Genomic DNA, 12,574 nt, shown 5'->3' with positions numbered 1-12,574 from the left:
TACCTGCTAGAGTTTTTGTGATAATCAAATAATAATTGCAAAGTGTTTAGCAAAGTGTCTGGCACGTAGAGAGTACTAGAGAAATGTTAACTATTATTGTTATATTCAAATCAAGGCCCAGCTATCATTAGACACATGCAGTGTCTGGCAAATATGTGTGTATATGTATATACATATATGTGTGCATGTATGTATATACATACACACATGTGTATATACACATGCGCGCACGCACACACACACATGCATGCACATACATTATATATGCATGTATACCAATTCCATGAGTTGCCCATTCAACTATGTATACTATCTGGCTAATAGGCCTTCTTTATCCACTTGATTTTTCCTGTGTAATTAATTGACTGTGTTATCAATGCATCATCATTGCTTGGTAATGGGAATCATACCGGGACTAGACTCAGAAAAACTGGGTGGAACCCCAGCTCTGCCACTTGTTTTGTTGTATGACCTTGGGCAAGTCACTTAATCATGCTGAGCCTCAGCACCTTCATCTGTAGAAGGGAGATAATAACACCTGCTCTTCCTACCTCACAAAGTTGTTGAGAATCAAATGAGATAGTATTCATAAGATGCTTTTTTAACTGAAAATAGCTACATTATATATTCTGTTGTTGCTACTAGCTGTGTGATCCTGAGCAAACCACTTTAACTCCCCAAGCTTTAGTTTCATCATTGTTAAAATGGGTATAATAATAGCACCTAAACTTAGTAGATTGTAGAAAGGAGTAAATAAGATAATGCCTGTACACTGTTTTTGCTAGCTAACCTTAAAGTTCTCTATAAATGCTAACCACCACTATTTTTATTATTAACTTACCCTCACCTTTTTTATAGAGTTCAGGCAGAATTGTGCTGTTCTTATTTACTAATCCTGTGATTACTTTTCTGTATTCAGTATTCTATACACTATTCTACGGGTTGATGAAAATCATAGCTGTTTGTAGTTGAGTAACATTGTCAGAATGTGACCCTCTCCTCTGTGAGCACACTGAAAGCCCTTGGTAGGGGAAGAGGAAGGAAATAAGCATTTATATAGGACCTACCGTGTGCCAGATACTGCACTAAGCATTTTGACAAATAGAGGTAACAGATTCCAACATGATTTGTCTCTCCTTAAACAAGTTTGAATATGAGGTGTCTCATAGTGCAGTTCTAAATTTTAAACATTTTTCCCTTAAATTTCAATTGCTTAAAACTCCACTAAGTCTTTTCTGACATTCTATATTTTGAAAGCTTTTTTTTTTTTTTACATGGCGCTTGGGAAGTATGCGTGTTTGGAATGGTGGCAATTCTGAAAAAAGTTGTTCTTAAGATTTTATGAATCAATGTTCTATCCAGGTGTGAAAGAGACTATTTCAGTCAGTGACAATGGTCTTGTGCCAATACAGTTTCTTGGTTGACTTCCCTAGGAAATTTTAAGGACTGTATTTTTTGGATGGAGATTTGTCAGCTGTCAGTCCACAAAAAATGAGAATGTTCTGATGTATAATTCTCTCCACAAGGTCACATCTAGCTAGACATTTGGAAGGTGCAGAAGTTTGTTGTTGTTGTTTTTTCAATTTATTGCTTATTTATTTTTAACATGCTTTTCTCTTTAAATTTTGAGTTCCAGATTCTCTCCCACCCTTCTACTTCTCCCCTATCCACTGAGAAGACAAGCTTTTATCAATTAATTATGCATGTAAAATCATGCAAAACATATTTCTTGTATTAGTCATATCATAAAAAAGCAAAAAAAATTAAAAAGTGAGATAATTATATTTCATTTTGCACTCACACTTCATCAGTTCTATTTCTGGAGATGGATAGCATTTTTTCATCATCAGTCCTTTGGAATTGTCTTGGATCACTTGCATCAGAGTAGCAATGTCTTTCACAGTTGATCAAAATTATAACATTACTGTTACTGTGCACAGTGATCTCCTGATTCTTCTTACTTCACTTTGCATCAGTTCATATAGGTCTTACCATGTTTTTTTTTTCCTGAAACCACCCCTCTCATCATTTCTTATAGTATAATGGTGGTGTTATTATTTTCAGTCATGTCCCACTCTTCATGACCCCACCAGGGTTTTCTTAGCAAAGATACTGGAGTAGTTTGCTATGTCCTTCTCCAGCCTGATTTTATAGATGAGGAAACTGAAGTAAAGAGGGTTAAGTAACTTGCCCAGCATCAAACATCTATTAAGTGTCTGAGATTTTATTTTTTTTATTTTTTATTAATTAATTTAATTTTAGTTTTCAATAATCACTTCCATAAGCTTTTGAGTTTTTGATTTTTCTTCTACTCCCTCTGTGCCTCCCTCCCCAAGACAGCATGCAATCTGATATAGGATCTACATATAAATTCACACCAAACATGTGTTCACATTAGTTAGGTTGTAAAGAAGAATTAGAACCAATAGGAGGAACCACAAGAAAGAGGAAACAAAATAAAACAGAGGGGGAAAAAAAGAGCAAATAGTATGCTTCAATCTGCATTCAAACTTCATGGTTCTTTCTCTGGACATTTTCCATCATGAGATTTTTGAAGATGTCTTAGATCCTTGCATTTCTGAGAAGAGCTAAGTCTGTCAAAGTTAGTCATCTCACAGCATGGCTGTTACTGTGTACAACGTTCTCCTGGTTCTGCTCACTTCATTCAGCATCAGTCCATACAAGTCCTTCCAGGTTTTTTTGAAGTCTACTTGCTCATCATTTTTATAGCACAATAGTATTCCATTACATTCGTATACCACAACTTGTTCAGCCATTCCCCAATTGATGGGCATTCTCTCAATTTTCAATTCTTTGCCACCACAGAAAGAGCTGCTAAAAATATTTTTGTACTTCTCCCATTTTTATGATCTCTTTGAGATATGGCCCTAGAAGTATTATTGCTGGGTCGAGGACTATGCAAATTTTTATAGGCCTTTGGGCATAGTTCCAAAGTGCTCTCCAAAATGATTGGATTGTTTTACAACTCCACCAACAATGCATCAGTATTCCAATTTTCCCACATCTTCTCCAACATTTATCATTTTCCTGTTTTGTCATGTTGGCTAATCTGATAAGTGTGATGTGGTACCTCAAAGTTGTTTTGATTTGCATTTCTCTAATCAATAATGATTTAGAGTATTTTTTTTTCATATGACCATAGATAGCTTTAATTTCTTCATTTAATTTCTTCATATCCTTTGGCCATTTATCAATTGGGGAATCCCCTCCCCTTTTATTTCTCTATTGGGCAAGATACATTCATATACCCAACTGAGTATGTATACATCTTCTGTCCTCTTTGAACCAATTCTGATGAGAATGGGGTTCAGGCATTGCCCATTAACTCCCCATTTTCTTCTCCATTATAAAGCTATTCCTTGCAAGCTTCTTGTATGTGAGAAAAATTTCCACATTCTACCTCTCCCTTCCCCCTTCTTTCCATTCATCCTGCTTTCTCACCCCTACTTTTATTTTTAGAAATCATCCTGACATAATCAACTCACACTCATGCCCTCTATGTAGACTACTTCTGATTGCCCTAATAATGATCAAGTTCTTAGAATTACATGTATCATATTCCCACATAAGAATGTAAACAGTTTAACTTTATTGATACTTTTATGATTACTCTTTCATGTTTACCTTTTTATGCTTCTCTTGAATCTTCTGTTTGAGTGTCACATTTTCTATTCAGCTCTGGTCTTTTCATTAGGAATGTCGGAAAATCCTCTATTTCATTACACTCAGTTTCACTGGGTAGTTTGTTCTTGGTTGTAATCCTAGCCCTTTTGCCCTCCAGTATATTGTATTCCAAGCCCTCTGATCCCTTAACATGGAAATTGCTGAATCTTGTGTGATCCTGACTGTGCCTTTACAATATTTGAATTGTTTCTCTCTTGCTGCTTGCAATATTTTCTTCTTGAGCTCTGGAATTTGGCTATAATATTCCTGGGAGTTTTCATTTTGGGATCTCTTTCTTTCTTTTTTTAATTTGTTTGTTTGTTCATTTATTTATTTTTAGTTTTCAACATTCATTTCTATAAGATTTTGAATTCTAAATTTTCTCCCTCTTCCTCTCTTCCCCAAGATGGCATGCAATCTGATATAGGATATATGTATACATTCATTTTAAACATATTTCCACATTAGTCATGTTGTAAAAAATTATAACCAAAGGGAAAAGCCACGAGAAAGAAGAAACACAAACCGAAAAAGAGAGAGAGAGAGAGAGAGAGAGAGAGAGAGAGAGAGAGAGAGAGAGAGAGAATAGTATGGTTCAATCTGCATTCAGACGCCATAGTTCTTTCTCTGGATGTGGATAGCATTTTCCATCATGAGTCTTTTGGAATGGTCTTAGAGCCTTGCATTGCTGAGAAGAGCTAAGTCTATCAAAGTTGGTCATTGCACAATGTTTCTCTTAATGTGTACAATGTCCTCCTGGTTCTGCTCACTTCACTCAGCATCAGTTCATGTAAATCTTTCTAGGTTTTGGGATCTCCTTCAGAAGGTGATCAGTGAATTCTTTCAATTTTGGTTTTACCCTCTCCATTTAAGGTATCAGGACAGTTTTGCTTTATAATTTCTTGAAATATGATGTGTAGGCCTTTTTCATTATGGCTTTCAGGTAGTTCAATAATTCTTAAATTATTTTTCCTCAATCTATTTCCTAGGTCAGTTGTTTTTCTGAGGAGATATTTCACATTTTCTTCTATTTTTTCATTATTTTAAATGCGCTTTATTGTTTCTTGATGTCTCATGGAGTCATTAGCTTCCACTGCCTCAATTAAAATTTTTAAGTAATTATTTCTTTCATTGAGATTTTGTACCTCTTTTTCCATTGAGCCAATTCTGCTTTTTAAGGAATTCTTTTCTTTTTTGTGCCTTTTTTAACCATTTATCCAAATTTGGTTTTAAGGTATTATTTTCTTCAATATTTTTGTGTCTCTTTTACCAAGCTGTTAATTCTCTTTTCATAATTTTCTTTCATCACTCTCATTTATTTTCCCAGTTTTTCCTCTATGACTCATCTCTTTAACTCTTTCAGGGATTTTTGTTGAGCTTGGGTCCAATTAGCATTCTTCTTTGAGGCTTCCCTTGTAGCTTTTTTCACATTATTGTCTTCTTCTGAGTTTACATCTTGGTCTTCCCTGCCACCTGCCACTGTAGTAGTTTTTATGGTCAGGTTCTTTTCTTATTGTTCTTGCTGCTATTATTTGCTCATTTTTTCTACCTTATTTCTTGTCTTTGAATTTTATGTTAAAGTTGGGCTCTGCTCATTTGGAGGTGGAGAGGCACTGTCTCAAGCCTGAGACTCTCTTTGTGCTTCTATTTTCACAGTTAATTCTGGAGTTCTACAAGTTTTTGACTCTTCCAAGGTGGTGTGATTCTGGAAGAGTTGTGGTCACTGCTCTACTAGTCTGTGCTCTCCCTTACCTAGAAATGGCCATGCCCCTAGCAAGTGCTCGCAATCTTCTTGGTCCTCTAACTATGATCACATTCCCTGTCCCCCTGGAGCTATAAGCACTAGTGCTCCTTTCTGCCTTGGAATTGCTACAAGGACCCCTGCTCTCTTGTGACCAACCAGAAGTGCTCCTCTCTGTCCTGTTCTGGGTCAGAATTGTGTATGAGTAACAGAGTTTCCATTCAGCACCAGCTGCACCAGTCCACTGTAATCTCTTTCTGACTCGTTTTTCAATTCTCTTACTGTCTTTGGGCTGAGAGCTCCCAAAACTGCTGCTGGTGGTGTTGCAGCCACCTCCCAGGCACACTGCTGATACTCCTGCAATGTTCTGGGCTGGCTCCCACTCCACTGTCACAGATCTCTCCTGCCAATCTCCTAAGTTGTCTTAGGCTAGAAAATGTCTCATTCTGACCTTTTGTTGGTTCTGCTCCTCCAAAATTTTATTTGAGGGATTCGGTTGTTTGGAAAGGAATGTTGGGAGAGTTCAACTGAACTGTTCCTTGTACTCCACTATCTTAACTCGCAGATGGTGCTAAAGTTTTAAAGCTTATAGTGCGGTGTCTTGCAGTCTACACCATTTCCTTCTATCTATTACCTTGATAATGGGGTTCCTTAAAAAAAATTCCTTTTAGACCTGATTCTGAAGTGCCATCTTAAACCCCTTCATTTCCACAAATCCATATGACTGCCATAGGAAAATAAAACTGCTTTAAAAACTTTAAAGGTATTAAGGAAGGAAAGGATAGGGGAGAGAATAAGCCTTTATGAAGTGCCTACTATATGTCAGACATTGTGCTAAGCACTTTTTAGAAATATTATCTCATCTGATCCTCACAACAACTCTACAAGGTAGGTGTATTATCATTCCCATTTTATAGTTGAGGAAATCAAAGCAAACAGGTTAAGTGACTTAGCCATGGTCACACAGCTGGTAAGTGTCTCAAGATAGATTTGAACTCAATATTATTGATATTGCTGTTATCTCACTTGAAAATCAGTACCACTATTTTCCAACTACAACAATCAAGTTAGTGTCTGCTGAGACGACCCCCCCCACACACACACACCCGCCAGGTCAAGGTCAAAGGTTCCCTAACTTGACACAATCAGTGCTTCAACTTGACAATATGTGAAGCAGAACCTCCTCCTGGTTCCTATTGTAGTCACCTGCCACCAGAAAAGAGTGTCTTAAACAGGTTCAGTACTTATTTATCCCAAGATTTTTAATCCTGAGCACAACTATTGCTAGAATAGCAGTTTTCTTCATATTCCAAAGAATTTAATTCTAAAACCAGTCCTTTCATTTTTAGGTGTCCAGTCATGGCTGGTGGATTATTTTCTATTGATAAAAAATATTTTTTTGAACTTGGAACATATGATCCTGGCCTTGACGTTTGGGGTGGTGAAAATATGGAGCTTTCATTCAAGGTATTGCCACGCCTGGCTCAAGTTGCATTTTCAGTTTTCTATTTTGGCAGATTTTCACCTGATTCTGTTTTGTTGACATTATTGAAAATAGTATTGGCTACCAGAGAAGATACTTCAAAACCATATTAGGAGCCCTAGACCTGGGTTAATGTTTGTATGTGGTAGATTGGGAATTGGGAGCAATGCTGCCTGTCATCAACCAATTTTAGGAAAGCCCTTCCATTTCTTATGTCTCAGTGGCTACAACTTGGAAAATTAATAAAATACAGATTTTTGCCAACATGCACAAAATTTTTTGAGATCTGTGCATGATACTAAATGCCATTCAGGATACTGAATATATCTGCAGGCTATCAAGTTCATTTGTTTATTGTTGGCCAACCTGGACCCCAATCAAGGATTTTAAGTTATTGAACTGTTGAGCATTCTGAGTGTATCTATAAAATGGCCACCTAGCACAAACCCAAAGGATAGAATTATAATAATGTTCCAATGCTACCTGTACACTAAAAATTAAACCTATAGATTTTATTACAGCAACTATCCATTTTTAAGTAATATATATCATCATCAAACAATATTTATTAAACAGTTATATGCTCACGGCCTTTGTTCTATAATATTTGGAAGCAATACAAAATGCATTAAAACATACATACTTTCAGAATATAAATAAGTGTGTATTTATTAAAGATTTTGTTTTCCTATTATCCACTAAATAAATTTTTATCATCATCCTACCCCAGGTGTGGATGTGTGGAGGAGAAATTGAAATCATTCCCTGTTCCCGTGTGGGCCACATCTTCAGGAAAGATAATCCATACTCTTTCCCTGAAAATCGAATTAAAACCATAGAGAGGAACTTGATTCGAGTGGCTGAGGTCTGGTTAGATGAATACAAAGAGCTTTTCTATGGCCACGGTTACCGTCTCTTGGACCAAAGTCTGAATGTCGGAAACCTCACTCAACAAAGAGAACTCCGGAAAAAACTGGGGTGCAAAAGTTTCAAGTGGTACCTAGAGAATGTCTTCCCAGACATAGAAGCTCCCATTGTGAGAGCCAATGGGGTGGTAAGTTTGAATTACAATAAGATCACATTATGGTATTTAAACATAGTCCAGGCCTAATTACTAAAATGTATTGAGTACACACCAGAAAATACTATCAATGATTTTTTTTCATGTAGGTTCTCCCTCTTCTGACTTAAAGCATACTCATGCCATGCCTTAATAGATAATATTCATTTGTTAGTAAAGCAAAAAATATGATGAGCCTTTCCAAATTTATCTTGTTTGGTCCTGAACAGCATCCATATAGAGTCTATCACCAGAAGTATACTAGAAACCTTTCTAGCTTGGTAGGATCTCTAGAGCTTATCTATTCTTGGCTTAGCCCTCTCAGGCTCAGATACCTGCAGGTCATGATAAAGCATCTAGATGGTACAGTGCATAGCACATTGGTTTGAAATCAGGAAGGCCTGAGTTCAAGTTCTGCCTCAGGTGTGTGACACTGAGCAAGTCATTTAACCTCTCAGACTCAATTTCCTCATCTGCAAAATGGGAATAATAATAACATCTGTCTCCTAGGGTTATTGTGAGCATCAAACGACATAATAGAAGTAAAGCAATTTCCAGTCCTTAAAGAACTATATAAATGCCACTTATGATGATGATAATGATGATGAGGCATTAGTGAAAGATTTTCGTAGGTGATTTGGGATCTCTCTCTCTCTCTCTGTCTCTCTCTGTCTCTGTCTCTGTCTCTGTCTCTCTGTCTCTCTCTGTCTCTCTCTCTCTCTATATATATATATTATATGTATACACACATTATATATTACACACACATATATGTGTATATATGTACATATATATACACATATATGTGTGTATATATATATGTGTATATATATATATATACATATATATATATATATACATATATATATATATATATATGTATATATCTTGATCAAGGATCAAAGGATAAAATGCTTTCCTTGATGTAATTTACCTCCAATTGAAAAGAAAGGTCAAAAAGACATGAAAAATACACGCGTACTGAACACACACCAATATTTGCACAGAAAAGAAAATGCAAATGACTATCTTGTAAATCATATAAATTAGTGCGGAAAGAACATCTGGTGTTGAAGTAGTGAAACTGAAGTAGACTTCAGTAAGTCTTCATGAAAGAGGTCAATTTTGAGCAGGCTTTGGAAGTAGGGGAGAGATGAAGTTTGGCAGAGAAAGGGGAATGATTTCCAAGGCATAGATGACAAAGGTAACAAATAGGTGGCAGAATGGATAGAGTGCAGGGCTTGGAGTTAGGAAAATCCGAGTTGAATCTTACCTCTCACAAAACTCTGTAACCCTGGGAACACTGAACACCCCTCAGCCTCAGCCTCAGTTTCCTTATCTATAAAATGGGGATTAATAATAATATCCATCTCATAAGGTTATTATGAAGATCAAATGAGTCAACATACTATAAAGGCCTTCACAAATCTTAAACTTCTATGCAAATGTTAGTGGTGCTGATGTTGATTATGATGATGATGATGATGAAAGGTGTAAGTGAGCAAGCACAACTTGGTGTGAGTGTAGATCCATAATGGAAAGTATAAACAATAAAGGAAGAAATATAAGCAGAGGGCCTTTAGTACTTGCCAGTGATTTAGGATTCTTTTGACAGTATGTCTAAGTCTGTGTTTTAAATTTACCATAGAAGGAAATTAAAGTAACTAAACATATGGCCAGAGACAGCCCATGGCTCAGTAGATAGAACACAGCCTGGAGTCAGGAAGTCCTAGGTTCAAATCTAGCCACAGACAGTTCCTATCTGTGTGACCCTAAGCAAGTCACTTAATCTATGATTGTCTGATAAAATGGATCCACTGGATTAGAAAAATGGCAAACCACTCTAGTACCTTTGCCAACAACACCCCAAATGGGGTCAGACACAGCTGAAACAATATAACAACAACAGCAACAATGACAAACATATGGCCAAGCTTCAAGAGGCAGTGTTATACAAAAGAAAGCATGCTGATATTGAACTAGTCCTGAGTTCAAATCCTCAATCAGCCACCTACCTATCTGACCTCAGACAAATCACTTAAGCTTTCTGGTCCTAAGTTTCTTCATTTGCAAAATTAGGGGGCTAGATGAGCTGGCTTCAAATGTCCCTTCTAAGAGCTCTAAATCCATTATCAAATCAACAAGAAAATGAGTCTTCATCAGCCTGGTTTACCTTTTCTTTTTACTTTTTTATCTCCAATTTCCTTTTTATTTACAAATATTTGCTTGGTTTGGTTTTTTTTTTTTTACTTCTGGGCTTTGTTTTTAGAGAATTTACTTCTTTAAGGAGGTTATCAAAGTTGGAAAATGAGTGCAGTGATTCATCCCAGTATCCAGGAATATGAAAGTTTTGCCATTCCTCCTGGCCAATGGTATTTTTCTTTCTAACCATAGCTCACATTCTGTAAAGGTTTCACAGTTTTCAAAGAGTTTTCCTGGAAAGTAAATAGTACTTCTGATGACTTTGGGAATGAATTTACTCAGTCTTTCATAATACACAAACTCAGCAGCCTCTCTTCCCACCCCATACGACTGACCATGCCCAGTTCCAAGAGACTAGCCACAAAGGTTGGGTTTCCACGAAGTCTCCACCACTACCATCATGCCTAGGCATTTCCCAACAGTAGGTAATAGAAATCCAGGAGAAGAAAGGGGAAAGGGAATAAAGATGAACATCTAAAGAATTGTTCTGATATATACAATTCAACTGTTCCAAAAGTCTATAATATGATTTGTTCACACATAAAAAAGGGTACATAAAACAAGTTTGTAGTTGTTTTATCATTTCAGTTGCGTCTGACTCTCTGTGAGCCAATTTGGGGTTTTCTTTGCAGAGATACTGGAGTGATTTGCTCTTTCCTTCTCCAGCTCATTTTACAGATGACGAAATGGAAGCAAGTGGGGTTAAGTGACTTGTCCAGGGTCCAACAGTTAGTAAGTGTCTGAGGCCAGATTTGAGCTCAGGGAGATGAGTCTTTTTGACTACAGGCTCAGCACTCTATCCACTGTGAAACCTAGCTGCTTTAAGCCCACCAATCAATAAGCATTTAAATGCCTCCTTCGGGCGAAGCCCTGTGTCAGGCACTGGAAATGGAAAAGCTAAAAGGAAATAATCCCTGTCCTTGAAGAGATCGCTTTCTAAATCTGGAAGACAACAAATATCTACATAAGAATATACAAAACAAATAGAAGGCAGCTGATCATTAAGGACTTGCAGGTTTCTGTCATTTATCTGGATGTTATTTTGTAAAAGAAAAAAACAATCACCATCTTGTAGGAAACATCCTTAAAATGTTGCAAAACAGCTCAAAAATCATATTATAATTTTGAAACAGGGCCCCCACCTGGACTTCATGGATCATGACTCTAACTTTCCCATTTTTCTTGCATTGTGATATTGATCATCTTCAAGAATTCGTTTCCATCATCCCCTGAAGGAACATTACCAGACATTCACCACTAGAGGATACTAGAGATCTGTCTTTTATAGGCAAGAGGCCTAACATTAGAAAATGGTGCCTGAACATGCAAACCATACATAACAAAAATGAAACAATCATTCAAAAAGCGGATTCTGAGATTTTCTTCTCCTTATACATTTCTCCTAGGAACATCTCCCTTTCTGGTTGTTACTGTGCTGGCTTCTCTAAGTAAAGATCTTGTACAGTAGGAGGTACATCTGTCTTTCTTCTTTAAGTATGATACTAATCTACTATTTTCTAAGCTAGACCTTTACCTAAGATATACTAAACTAAAGAATTCAAGCAAAGAGATTCCACGTGTCATTTCCTGTTCCCACATTTGTCTTCCTCTTGTCCATCAAGAAAATGTTAAAACCAATGAAGGCTTTTTTTTTTTAAAGAATACAATTTTTTTTTTACTTGAAGTAAATTATTAAGTTTTGGTGGCCAATTTTGAGTAATGAAAAGGGACTGGAACTTTGTATTTATGTCAGTTCAAACTGCTGACAAATGGAAAGGTTACTTGCCTAGGAGATCTGGTTACTAGTCCTGTACTCCTGACTCTTCACTAACTAAGTGAGTGACATTGGAGAAGTCACTTCCTGTAGGCCTCAGTTTCATCTTTAATTTGAGAGGTTTAGCCAATGTGACCTCCAAGTTTCCTTTGTGGGCTGAATTACAAGGAAGCTCTATCCTATTGGTCCCCACCTGAAATGGGTTTATTCATTTTCTTTTTTTCTTGAGACTTGCAGGTCTACCGCAGAAAAGTGAGGAGTGGTTGATTCCTTTGGGCAATACTGAGGTTAAATAAGGCTTTAGATAAAGGCAAGAGAAGCAACAAATTGTTACCATCTTTTTGTCCCCTCCGCCCCCACCCAAATACACAAGAAAATAAATTGCAGAAACCATGCAGAATAACAATAATAATCATTCCCATTTCTCTGGCTTCAAAAAGTTTCCAAAGCTCTTTTCTTCACAACAGCCCACTGAGGTAGGTAGTGATTTATTATTCCCACTTTAGAGACATGGTAAGAGAGGCTCAAAGAAATGAAGAGAATTGCTGATAAGAAAAACAAAGTAAAGACTACACCCATTCAGAGGTGGGGGACTTAAATTTAACTGGAATCTTTTCCCCTCTCTTAGAA

The 12,574-nt window shown here is 36.8% G+C and overlaps 1 protein-coding gene across 1 annotated transcript in view; it reads left to right on the top strand.

Moving 5' to 3' along the window:
• GALNT5 (polypeptide N-acetylgalactosaminyltransferase 5) overlaps positions 1 to 12,574 on the top strand; it is an 81,843-nt gene that overhangs the window by 47,733 nt on the left and 21,536 nt on the right. The window contains exons 6-7 of the mRNA XM_021004964.2: positions 6,775 to 6,892; positions 7,639 to 7,962. Of these exons, the coding sequence (XP_020860623.1) occupies positions 6,775 to 6,892; positions 7,639 to 7,962 (442 nt within the window). The remainder of the gene's footprint in view (positions 1 to 6,774; positions 6,893 to 7,638; positions 7,963 to 12,574) is intronic.

This window comes from Phascolarctos cinereus, unplaced genomic scaffold (genome assembly GCF_003287225.1).
Source record: "Phascolarctos cinereus isolate Bilbo 61053 unplaced genomic scaffold, phaCin_HiC Scaffold_726;HRSCAF=1367, whole genome shotgun sequence".
NCBI classification, from domain to species: Eukaryota; Metazoa; Chordata; class Mammalia; order Diprotodontia; family Phascolarctidae; genus Phascolarctos; species Phascolarctos cinereus.
The sequence above is the reverse complement of the archived record's forward strand: the minus strand, read 5'-3'. Positions and strand labels throughout refer to the sequence as shown.